This window comes from Pinus tabuliformis, chromosome J (genome assembly GCF_031772625.1).
Source record: "Pinus tabuliformis cultivar Carrire ecotype Pingquan chromosome J, CPIR1, whole genome shotgun sequence".
NCBI classification, from domain to species: Eukaryota; Viridiplantae; Streptophyta; class Pinopsida; order Pinales; family Pinaceae; genus Pinus; species Pinus tabuliformis.
Window position 1 is genome coordinate 1,292,214,278 of NC_142295.1, and position 13,526 is coordinate 1,292,227,803.

The 13,526-nt window shown below is 33.8% G+C and overlaps 1 protein-coding gene across 4 annotated transcripts; it reads left to right on the forward strand.

Moving 5' to 3' along the window:
* Window positions 1–1,022: 1,022 nt before the first annotated feature.
* Window positions 1,023–11,979, forward strand: LOC149232007 (formate dehydrogenase, chloroplastic/mitochondrial-like). 4 transcript variants are annotated; one of them, XM_089376415.1, is made up of 4 exons: window positions 1,023–1,206; window positions 9,721–9,930; window positions 10,094–10,245; window positions 11,522–11,661. In XM_089376415.1, the coding sequence occupies exons 1-4, from the start codon at window positions 1,078–1,080 to the stop codon at window positions 11,529–11,531; spliced, it is 501 nt and encodes a 166-aa protein (XP_089232541.1). In that variant the 5' UTR covers window positions 1,023–1,077; the 3' UTR covers window positions 11,532–11,661. The 4 variants fall into 4 exon arrangements, with proteins under 4 accessions (XP_089232541.1, XP_089232542.1, XP_089232539.1 ...); XM_089376416.1 differs by having other exon boundaries at window positions 10,094–10,202; window positions 11,522–11,651; XM_089376413.1 differs by lacking the exon at window positions 10,094–10,245 and having other exon boundaries at window positions 1,025–1,206; window positions 11,522–11,979.
* The last annotated feature ends 1,547 nt before the right edge of the window (window positions 11,980–13,526 follow it).

Below are 13,526 nucleotides of genomic sequence, written 5' to 3' on the forward strand. Positions count from 1 at the left end.
AAATACATAGTTTGAAGCGTTTGCTTGTAGTTATTAATGAACTTGTTAACCATCCATAGATGAATACTTCCCTTGCACATGTGCTTGATTTTGTCAATAATGAAGGAATCCTACTATGTTTTTGGTATATTCGACAAGACTACATCTTTAAAATAAAGAAGATTCAATTCTTAATGCTTTGCAATCCTGTAAGAGGGAGGGACAATCGAAGTCACGCAGGAGGAGGTATTCCCTTTGTTTAGCGAAACTCTATAGAGATAAAGCACTAAATGCAAGATTAACCCCTTGTTTATGTGATAATTAGGGAATATATATCTATTCTCTCAAAGATTAGTCTTATATATTCAAAAAGAATTTCTCATTTATTCTAAATAACACTTAACACTGTTTATAGAATAATTTATCACCATTACAATCACAATAATCATTTTTCAAGGCAAAAACTACATCAAAACTTTTTGAATATGCAAGTAGATAATCTCCACAAATGAAGATGAAAACATATTTTGAGCATGTTTAAAGTGGATTAAAATATAATAATAAAAGACACAACAAAAATCTTGATACAATAATAGCTCAAATAATTATCTTTAACAAAAATCTATTAAAAATTACTATAAAATTATAAAATGAAATTAACATTAATAAATAATCAATTAATTTATATAAAATCCCAATTTAATAATGAATAATTACTTAATTCTTTAAGTTCCACTTCAAAGAAAGCATTGACACATCAGCTAGAGAAGGGTGCATTATTGTTTTGGAGTAAGAGAAGGGTGCATTATTGTTTCGGAGTTCTATGTCAGTCGCATCAATATTTTATTTGATGTGCCCAATTATTTTTCCAAAGTAAAACTATTATTCAGCTTAAATAATAGAATGCATAATATTTCAAATTCTATAAAATGTATAATATTTCAAATTCTTTGAAAATCCGTTTTACTGAAACACAAATATATGGCCGTCGATAACATGATCAGACGGTAGATATTCTATCTCACCTTTAAATTCAAATCCTCTTGGTAGTTTGGCGCCATTGCGCGTATCCCTCTCAACGAGCTCAGTAGCTCGCATATGAACAATCATGGTTTGCAATCGCATAAACATTGCCCCAGAATCGATCCACGAGCCACCAGATCTCTCTCTGCACGACTTCCAACAGTTCATCTGCGTTTCTTCGTGGTCAAAACGATTTCAGAAAAGGTATTTTTCTGCAAGAGAGTGCTTAAATTGCAAAGCGCCATTATTTTCTTGTCGCCGTCATGAATCCTCTACGCCTTGTCTTAATGAAATTATTTAGAGTTCTTGATTGGAAAAATTTGCCATATTTCAACTTTCTGGAAATATTTCATTAAATAATCTACCGTATTATCTAAAATAAATCTGAAGAAAGAGGTCGTGCTCAAAACAATGTTTTAAGCAGCAAATTTCACAAGGGTTATTTCTGGTTCAGTTATTCTGAGCTTTCAATGGAAAATTTTGACTCTATTTTGGCTTACAGGCAAGCTTTCATAAACTAACGCTCTCTATAAATGGACTAGACAAGGTTGTGCTCAAAATTTTGTTTAAAAAATGGCAGAGTTTGGGAAGAAGTTCTTTAAGTTAATGGATCAGCATTCAGATGCATTTCGAGTGGTTTGATTAAATGATTTCTGTCTCAGTTCCGCACATTTAAAAGTTTTGGAGAATGGGAATTGATAATTCTGGTATTTGATGGTGTTCTATTCAAATTACACAGAAGAAGATAGAAAGCTAGGGCTTTTAGAGGCTAAGCGTACACAATGGCAAATCTTTACAGGTTTTCGTGAGATTTTTCAGACAGGCAAATAGGATAGAAAATTAGGGATTTCACTAAGCCAAGAAAGCTAATGCTACATTCTTTAAAAATTTACTTCAGAGTTTTGAGACTGGACATTTTTGATGTTCAAGTGGTTCGTAGATATCTTCATGCGGTTTCTATTTCCATGGAACCAAGAATTTGATACCTCAACATGAAATACTGTGCTCCGAAGGGTTTTCCCTTCCAGCTCATCTTTGTGTAATGGAATAGAATCGTTAATGCTCTTTAGTGTCTGGAGAAGTCAAAACTAATGGATCAGGAATCAGGGGCTATTGGAACGGTTAGTAATTGAGGGAAACACTATCCTTCACAATATAACAACGTAGAGGAAAACTCATGGTACATTTTTGTAGTTTTGGTCAGATTAGGCCATCCAAGCACGCCGTTAGAGATTTCAGAGAGAAGCTCTTTGTTTTCTTTAGCACCAGCTGAAGGGGAGAACTTTTGCCACATTCCGGGGTCATCTCTATTCATTATAGAAGGAGGTCTTGTAACCTGCTCCAAACTACCAGTTTCTCTCTTTGAAAGTTTGTATTGAAAACCAGTGCTGGGTCGAAGGTTTACTCATATGAAGGATGCAGAAAATGAGAGTCCTTTAGTGAGTCCATGAAAAAGGCTTGGCGAAGATTTGGGGCAAAATGATACTTGCAGCAGAGCCAACAAAGTTCCAAAATTAGAGCCAACCTCACCAATTAAAATCTGCAAACAACCTGGAATCCTATCTTTAGGACGAGATTGTTTGAAGCACCCCGAAAACTCAAGTATGTTATTACTATGCTACCTTTCTATAGACTGGAATTATTTCTTTTATTGCTGCAATATCTGTGATATAGTCCTGGTTCAAGCAATTGAAAGATAGACCACAATTAGGAAATGCTACAACCACTTTGTATCTATTGGCATTGGATGGACTAAAATCTGGTCAAACTGTCAATATGTATTGGTCTAGAATCTGTGGTCTTCATCAGGAAAACCCTAAAACTTTGGTTTTCTATCAACAATAACTCCATTTCCTAGGCTCTGATTTGCACAATTTTTTTGAAGCTGGGTATTTTTCTAGAGGAACCCGGATCTACAACTGGTTTCTTCATATTTTAAAATTTTAGAATATGATTTGCTTTTTGCTGTCCTCTTTTTCCTTTGAAAAATTTATATAAAAAAATAAAAATTCTTCCACTTTGTACCTCGAAAAAGCTTTGATACCACTTCAAACTGAGCCAAAAAATCCAATAATCTGCTAACTCAGCTAATATTTTCCATTTTTTGGTGACATTTTGTTGATATATCAGGATATTTTCAAAATATCATGATATGTTCAAAATTTGTAAAATTCACAACTTTTTCTGCTGATAATATCCCTGAGCTGAGAGAATCATGATATCTCATGATATTGATGATAGATAACCAATCTTTGCAACACTGTATTGGACAACAGAGCATTAATTGAAGATTTTTGGTCTCATTTCGATGATTCTTTGAGCATCAATACATTCCTTTGCCTTTGGTACTTTTACATACAGTTTTCCACAGCCACCACTTTTTCCCAAAAGTGAGTGTGGGGTAAGATGTTATTATTTTTGCCCATTAGTAATTACAGAATGGTTACATAATGGTAGTAGTTAATTATTATTAAACTATGAGCGTGAATCCTTTGTTTATATTCGCATCTCCTTCCACCCTGGAAGGCACAGAAGGGCAAGTGTTATTATAAATTTTCTGCCACTTATTTCTTGTTTGTGGATTGTTAGCTTGACATATTACAGGCTATTAATTCTCTCTTTTTGTTGTATTGGGCTTGTTTCCTTTTGTCTAACATTTCAACTGATAGACGATGGATGGTAGCCATGTGAAAAGTAGCTAAATTTTAGCAACAGATTCCTTTGAATTATGTATGTTGAAAATGGTTGTTATTGATGTCAAAGGCTATCCAAATGAAAGAGAGTTATATAGTCAAATAACATATTTTGAGACCTTTCCAACGATATATGACACACCTTCTTGAAATATTGTTTTTGGATTTTTGATGTCCCATTTAGGTATCCTATCTTTGAATGCATTTTTACTCCAATTATGGAACATGATATATATATATATATATATATATATATATATATATATATATATATATATATATATATATATATATATATATGGTTGGAAAGCTTATTCCAAGATTTTTGCAACATTATATGGCACTCCCCCTAACTTCTTTTAGTTAAAGAGATGACTTTTTTCAATATTATAGTCTGCCAAGTTAGCCTAGCCAGTGGGCAAGTCGGCCTTGCTTTTGGTGGTCAAACACACTATATATAGGTGTTATGTGTAGGGACCTAGGACTTACTCGCTCAAGCCAATTCAGGTTTGTCTAAGCAATCAAAGGAGTAATTCTAAGGTTCATACCTCATGAACCAAGTGAAGCATAGTTGGAGAGTTTTCTTGTGGGAAGGGTTTTTGGCACTCTTTGTGAAGGTTTTTGGTCCTAGTTAGAAGGTGAGTTGCAACGCTGTTCTAGAGGCCGAGTTTTAGCCCTGTTGAAGGCCGAACTTCAATGTTGTTGAGGCTGAGTTTCAGGTTTGTTCTGGTGGCCAAATTTCGATGTTTGAAGGTTGAGCTTAGGCCTAATTTGAACTTTGAAGGCCAAGTCTTGTAGTTTTGATGGGAAAATTCAGGGTTTGTTTGAGGGTTCAATATAGGGTTTATGTGTGGATGAAGTGCAGAAACCCAGGGAACTTACCCAATGGTGGGCATGCAGCCTTGTACTTATCTTCATGGCTTGTGGAACTTATTGGCAAGATAACTCTTCTTGATCCAACTGTCTGATGTGAATGCCATCCTTGAGAATAGGCAATGATATGGTAATGGAGGTGTAGTTTATATGGAAGTTTTCTTTCAAGATTCAAGGGACACATGACAAGAGTGCTCGTTCTTGTCCTATTTAGGTCAAGATAATACTATATAGAATGTTCAAGGTAAATTTTTACTGTGAGTAGGGGCAATATGGCAATATCCAGCTGCTTGAAATCTCGCTGACCCCAACAAATTGAGGTGACCAATATGCCAGCTGAAGAAATATACAACAACCCAAATGGTAACTTGCTGGTTGCATACGATCAGAGTCTCATTTCTGGCCCTAACTAAATAAAGGTAAAAGCTATGTAGCAAGCTTCCTTACTAGTCCCATGAGATTGAGGAACAAGATACATTCAAACAAACATTGTAGTAGTAAGGTTTCTTGAATATATCTCTGCCTACACATTCCTTTTGCAAGTGTGTATTTGGTTATACCAGCTTATCATATAAGGGTCAAGGGAAAATTGCAGAATGTGCAACGTGCAGTATCTGGCTAGTTGCACCAATAAGAAAAACCATAACCAACAACATCATCTTCTTATCTATGAAAGTGAGATGGTTGGCAGGGGCAAGTTGAGAGTTGATGTAGCTTTAATCCTCAGCAAGAGAAAGAATAATTTTACTCCATTTGACATATCATGACCCCTCTTTGTTTTCCCAAGGCAATCTGGTTCATAATCCAATTAATTGCAAGCTTCACATGTTGGCTAAATAAAATGTTGTCATCTATGCATAGGTATATCCCTTGGCAATTGGCACTTGAGCTCTCATTTTACACAATTGATGCATGTATGTATGTATGATTGTATGCATGTGTGTATGGATTGTATGCATGTATGTATGCATAGTACATATCCATAGATACATGTATACAATCCATACATACATGTATACAATCCATACATACATACATACATACAATGTATGCATGTATGGATAAATTTTGTTTAAAAAATGGCAGAGTTTGGGAAGAAGTTCTTTAAGTTAATGGATCAGCATTCAGATGCATTTCGAGTGGTTTGATTGAATGATTTCTGTCTCAGTTCCGCACATTTAAAAGTTTTGGAGAATGGGAATTGATAATTCTGGTATTTGATGGTGTTCTATTCAAATTACACAGAAGAAGATAGAAAGCTAGGGCTTTTAGAGGCTAAGCGTACACAATGGCACAATCTTTACAGGTTTTCGTGAGATTTTTAAGACAGGCAAATAGGATAGAAAATTAGGGATTTCACTAAGCCAAGAAAGCTAATGCTACATTCTTTACAAATTTACTTCAGAGTTTTGAGACTGAACATTTTTTATGCTTTTAGACCCACTGCTTTATGTAATTGGATTTATAAGATAATGGCTAAGGTTTTGTCTGTGAGATTAAAATCACTACTTTCTAACTTCATCTAACCAGAACAGTTTGTCAAATCTATGACACAATTGTTTCAGCACAAGAGGGCCTCTACACTATTCAAGTCAAAAAAGTTCCAGCAATGGTGATCTGTCCAGAAAAGCACTTTTGAATGTGTTTGTCCACTTTCCATAAGGACAAGAGTCCCAATCCCTATGGGTGGACTGTGGAGTTCTACTTGGGATTTGTTGAAGTGTTGGGAGACAACTTACTTCAGGTAGTGGAAGAAATGAGAAGCTTTAGTAAGGCTCCCTGGCTCCTTCATCTGGACCTCTATTGCACTCATTCCAAAGGTGGATTAACCTGAGTCTTTTTATGCTTTTAGACCCACTTCTTTGTCTAATTGTATTTATAAGATAATGGCTAAGGTTTTGGCTGTCAGATTGAAAGCACTACTTTGTAAGTTCATATAACAGAACCGCTTGGTTCTCTAGAGGATCGTCAGATCCATGAAGCAATTGTTTCAGCACAAGAGGGCCTCCATATTATTCAAGTCAAAAATGTTACAATAATGGTGATCAAGTTGAACCTCTCCAAGGCTTATAAAGGGTGTCTTGGCTCTTTCTGATACTTCTTTTTATCCATATTAGTTTCAACTTACCACTGGTAAATTAGATTATGGGATGTGTAATTTAAGCTTCTTATGCATTTTTTATAAATGGTTCAGCCTCTAATTTCTTAAGACCCTCAAGAGGGTTAAAACTTAAAACAAGGTTGTACCTTTTCTCCTTATTTATTTCTTCTAGTTGTTGAAGGACTAAGTAGGTCCATCCTAGAAGCAAAAAAAAAAAAACAAGATACATTCAAGGGATTAGCAGTGACTCTTGTAAAGAAGATCATGGCATTGCATAGAACCAATTATTCCCCTGTCCTTGCAACATATCCCTGTGGTTATCCTATTAAAAACCCAGGCCCTAGCAGCAGAAGAAGTGTGTGCCTCATTTAGGCCTTCCTCTCCCATTGGTCGCCCTAGATCCTCACCCCACTTGATTAGGACAAGCAATTCTTCCTCTTTAGATTTAATTTAGATAGAAAAGATACAGAGATAATACAAACAAGAATAGTATGATTAGTCTTCTTATTAGTTTAGTATCACTTGGAATAAAGAATAACTCCTTTGTTTATATTATCTAATCAGTAACTCACAAAGGCATCAGAATAATAATTAGGAGTTATTGGTTTCTTTTTGTAGTATATGTGGTTGTAGTAATCTATTACAAGTAGGGAAATCTTGGACAAAGAAAGTATGTTTTGGATTACATACAGTTTAGTCTTGACTCCTGAAAAAAGATAGCGAAATGTCTTTGTTAGTAGGAGATTAGGAACTAACAATATGACCGAGACTTAAATTCCTTTTACTATTTTACTCTTGAGGGATTAAGCTCCTTAGACTTCATAGGCAACAAGAACTACAAATTACATACATCGGAATCATCATCCGTCTTTTTATTATTGGTATTAATGGAATGCTTAAGACATGAGCTTTGAAAAGATGAACAATGCTTTATTTATATATGGGTCTTTGAGAAGAGGACAAGTTAATTTAAAAGGATATTAAAGTAAGTTGAAGAAACTCTTTAGAATACTTTATAGTAAAGATCCATTTATAGTTTATATAGATGCAAGCAACTGGAAAACCACCTCACTATGACACCCTTCACCTTCGTTTTTAGAGGACTTTTATACCACTTTTTCTCACCCTGGAACCAGCAGCCCACAACAAAGAGGAGATATCAGATTCCAGATCCTTATGACATATATAACATTGTCACATTCACCCCCAAGAAGCTACAAACAATAAAGTGAGAGTTATCTTTTAGTTTGTAGTATTATTAGCAAATCAGATCAGGTTGGTCACTACACTCCTCTCTTCTTGTTTCTCCTCCAGAGCCTTGGTTTATATTTGGGTCTTGCTGTGAGAAACGTATGAAGGTGGAAGTATGAAGATCCTTGGATATTGCAGAAGTTGGATCTAGGATATGTTGGATTAGGATTTAGAAAGTACATAGAGAATAGAATAAGAATTAAGATTGTACAAATTAACATATAGAAAGTCGTGTCCTTTGATAACAAGGAGAAGGAACAGAGCCGTGTCTTTTGATAGTGCATGGGTATTGATAAAATGTGATGGAATGCATTTTTGATGAGATGCTTGACCATAAGATACTCAGAACCTTATGACTGTTTGGCTTGAACAAACGCTGGACTTGGAATTTGCTCAGAAATGAATTCACTGTATTATATATTTACACTTGTAGTTTTGTTGTAATAGCTACAGGCCTATGAGCTTAAACCCTGAACATACATATGCATTGATGTGTGTAATTAAGGTGAAAAACATGTATACCTTTCAATACCAGGGCAGTGAACATAGCCCAAAACTTGTAATGACAACCTTGCTGAATTAGTTACAGGAAAGGTATGTGTCCTTCCAACTATACCTAAACATATATATGTGGCATGGGAGTGATGGGATATTGTTCTTTGGCTGCCTTAGTTTCTGTATGTTAAGTGATCTGGACTCTGGAGTATTAAGACTCCTCCAATCATTATTTAAATCATGGAGGTGATGTCAAGTAGATCTGAGTGAGATTCTCTAAATTGGATCTGCTCATCTAGCTGACTGTTCTATTAATTATTCTTGAACACCTGAGGATGTGCATTCTAATTGATAGAAATAATACCTTGTCAATTTTGAAAGATAGTCTCCCAGCCAGGCCTGCTTCTACTTTGGTTTTGGGTGAGGATATAGGTAACCTACCGGTGCCAAGAGGGCTGAAATCAGGAAAAGTGACAATACATCTTACCTGGATTATCATATTGATATTTACTGTGACTAGATTGATTCATTATCCTTTTGGCTGTACTTACCCATGGGTTTTATTTTTCTCTTATTACATTCCTGAAAGATTTGCGGAAGATCTCAAAGCGCTCTTCTTTGTTTAATCCGTCTGTAATGATTGTTTTCCAAAATATGCTTGCAAAAATATGCTTGAGCTATTTTGACATATTTAATGTTAATTTTAAGATATAGGAATGGTATTGGGTTTTTCCCTCATGGTACAGAAATGGAAAGAAGATGAAGTGGACAACAATAATTACAATTATTCTTAGAAATTAGTTAATGGTTGGTATTGAAATAAAAATAGTTATTGTTTTAAAAAATGTGATTTTATAATAAATTAATAACAATGAAATAATAACTCTCTTGTTTATATTCAGCCTGTAGGCTATTCAATTCCATATCATTCCATTATTATTTACAACTCATTTAATTGTCAATCTCATGCTATGATATTGGCTTTATCCCCAATCCAACATGTACTGCAGATTTACCTTGATCTTCACTTGTGTTATTGTATGTTTTTGCAATTTCTTGGAAAGCTTTAATGCATTTGGTCTTTTATCGACTCCTTTGTAATGGTGAGATTGTATTGTGTAATAACTGTTCTCCTGTAGCTTTCGTATTTTGGATATGGGGCATTATATCTCGAGAAACACAGATAGACTAACACTCTCTTTATTTTCCTGTAAATAAAATAGAGAGTTACTTTTAAACGCATTTTATTTATATTGGATATATTTTTTAATTCCATTGATTTGTTTGTATCATCATTGGTTGAAGATCAGCGAAAGTAATGTGGTGTCCGTGCTAGAAGATGAGCTAATGCGCATTCTCATATTGATGCGAAACTTTGTGCCTGGATATAAGCAAATTGTTGAGGGTGATTGGAAAGTGGCAGCAATTTCTTACAGGTCATATGATCTAGAAGGGAAAACTATTGGTTCTATTGGTGCAGGGCGTATTGGCAAAGAACTACTTAAGCGTTTGAAGGTATTCATTCTTAGGATCTAGTACTACTTCATGATGTTGCAAACTTCTTTTCAAAAATAAGTGCTCCATAATTCTTACGCATGCATGTTGTTTGTTTCAAAATTTCAATCTAATAATAATAAACATTACATGATGTTGAATTGAATTGTGTTCCTTTGTACAGCCCTTCAATTGTAAGCTTCTTTACCACGACCGTCTTTCTATTGGACCCGAATTGGAAAAGGAAACTGGAGCAACATTGGAGACAAATCTTGACGAAATGCTACCTAAATGTGATGTACTTGTCATTAATATGCCTCTTTCTGACAAAACTAGGTGCGCCTTATCACAATTTCATAAATAATCTCTCCCATTATTCACTCAAACATCAATAGCACCTATATATTTTGTACAACTTGTGAACAAAAACCTAATTATTGTTTCTCTTGCCCTTTCCTTTTGGTTACAGTAGGGGAATGTTTAACAAGGAAGGTGTTCTCTACCAAGCCTAGCTTTTCTCTCAGAATCTTAACATCCCCTTTGCAAAGGGTTTCATTAGAATGACAACAACCCGCATTTAAAGCATTTCTCCACCCATCCTAATTATAAATACAATTTTGGGTTCTCTACTAATTTTCTCCACACCCATTTAATCTAACAATGGACATAGAGCATGTATATTTATACTTGTGTGTTGGAAATACCATTTTATACTTTAATGTTTATTATTTTTGTTTTATTATTATTACTTGAATTTCTTCTTAACAAGTGGTTGTGTTTCTTTTGGTTTTAGTGAAAGTATGGGCTCCAATGTTGGCTCTCTTATTATGGAGTATAATTCATCTTTGGGAATTTTTCAATTATTAAAGTAGGTTAGTCAATTGCTTAAAATATTAAATTTATTTCAAAAAGTTTTTGTTACTTTATAGGTTAGACACTGGCTTGAAATATTAAACTTATTTCAAAATGTTTTTGTTACTTTATAGATAAGGCGTAGATTTCTTGGCTCTATGATGAAAATAATGAAGGGAAAATACATGTTAATATGTTACTTGTGCTCTTTGACTGAAAAATACACGGTGAGAGAAAAATGTATATTATGCTAATTGAGGAATGTGTTTCACTTGTCGAACTTATAGTATTGAATTTAACACACTAACACTTTACAACAATGAACTAACAATATTCATGATGAAAATAGCAATATGGAAGATTTATCTGCATAATGAAAAAGGCAATATGGAAGATTCCGATCACGTTCCAAGGCATTTCTTAAAATGTGGATGTGACAAAAGGTTGTTGTGGAAGTTGTTGTTTGTATATGGAAAATTTCTTGATCATTGTGTATAATCCTAATGTTGATAGATATGTCTACTAAATGCTTCCAGTTAATGGGGCATTGATTTGAGCATTCAATATATTTTTATTCTTTATCAAAGTATTCTTTTGTTGTATTTGTATTTTTCAATTTATGCCTTACGACGTTTCCTTTGCAACATCTGGTGCAAATGCTAGTATATCTTACCTCATTTTATGGTTAACATTGTATAACAAAAACATGCGTTGTGTTATGTAATTAATACTAACATGTAATATTGATTTTTTTTGTCAGAATGCTATAGGTAATGATTGCCAAGACGATGATCCAAATTATGTTCAACATATATCAGGAGATGATGAGGATGAGGATGAGGATGATGGTGGTGAAGGAGGAGATGATGATGATAGTTGCGGTGTTGGTGATGATGTGGATCAGAGTAATGAGGATGGTCAAGATGATCATGAGGATGATCTTGGTGGTGGTAGCTAGGCATGCACATGCATTGTTTTTTATGAAGAAATTATTGTGTAGAATGACATTGTTATGTTTAGATGGGTGTTGTGAATTTACCCTATATCAATGAGACATTTTGATTTTGTAATCATATGATGAGTTTGATTTATGTATGTTGTTAATTTATCGTAGAATAACGATATTCATGAAATATTTTGATTTGTTAATCATATTTGAATTTTACTTGTTTTGATTAAAAATAATACTGATTTTATTAGTATTATGTTGCTATTTTATACATGTTTTGAAAATTGTTAATGACACATTGTTATTTTTTTGGATGGATGTTGTCAATTTCTCTTAAATTTCTTTACAAATGATTTTGAATTGTGATATCTGCTTTAATGATATTTAGAAACTATCATATATTTCACTATGAATCTATAAAGGGGGTCATATATGTAAAGAAAAATATACTCTATATAAGAAGTCAAATGTGGATGTAACCATGGATGCAAAATTGAAAGTAAAATTGGATGTTAAACTAGGAATTAATACAAAATGCAAACAATTGACATACAAAGTGTTTTAAATTAGAAGTGAAAAATTGTGCAATAGTTGACACGAAGAAGGGAACAAAACATGGCATACAAAAGGATATCAAATTGGGCAAAAACAAGGACACATAAATGGGCACCAAATTAGATGCAAAAAAGGACAACAACTAGATGTAAAATAAGATGCAAAGTTGAGCGTTAAAAAGAAGCAAAAAACGTTACAAATTAATATGCCAAATGATGATGCAAATAATGGTGTAAATTTGGGATGCAAAATTGGGTGCAAAAAAGGAAAAAAAAAGATGTAAGAAAAGACATAAAACAAGATGCAAAATGGGGCTTAAAAAAGGTGAAACCAAGGATGCCATATTGGATGTAAAAAATGATTCCTAATCACATGCAAATTTAGGCTCGAACTCAGACACAAAATTATATGCAAATGTGGACACAAAATGAGGCAAAAAAAGATGCAAATTTGGATGGTGAAAACGATGTAAAACTAGACACCAAAAAAATGCAAAATTGGATGAAAAAGTCGGTGTAAATAATGGTGCAACATTGGACACAAGTAGACACAAAAAAATGGTGCAAAAAGGGGCATAAAATAACTTAAAATTGGATGCAAAACTTGGTGCAAAAAAAAATACAGAAGTAGACGTAAAAAATGGCTCTAAATTGAATGTACCATTAGACACAAAATAAGATGCAAAGGTGGACACAACACATGACTCAACATAAGATGCAAATATAAATGCAAATTTGGATGCTCAAAATGATGTAACATTAGATGCAAGAGATGGTGTTAAAAATGATGCAAAATTGGATGAAACAAATGACGTAAAATATGGTGCAAAATGAGATGGGAAAAATGGAGACAAATCAAACGTAAATGTGGATGTAAAAAATGGTCCAAAAAAAGATGCAAAAATGGGCACAAAAATGGATGCAAAATTTGGTGCTAAATCAAATTCAACACATGGTGCAAAGATAGGCACCAAAGCTGGTGCAAAAATAGAAGCAAAAACTAGTGTAAGACTAGATACAAAACCTGGCGTAAGACTAGATGCAAAAACTGACACAAAATGGATGCATAAAAAGACGTTAAATTGGATTCAAAATACAGTGTAAACTTGATGCAAATGATGGTGCAAAAATGGAAGCAAAGAATGACACAAAATAGGAAGCAAAAGAGAATGAAAAATAGATGCAAAAAATGACACAAAACTAGAAGCAAAACCTGTCATAAAATAAGATGCAAATCTTGGTTCAAAATTTGACGCAAAAAA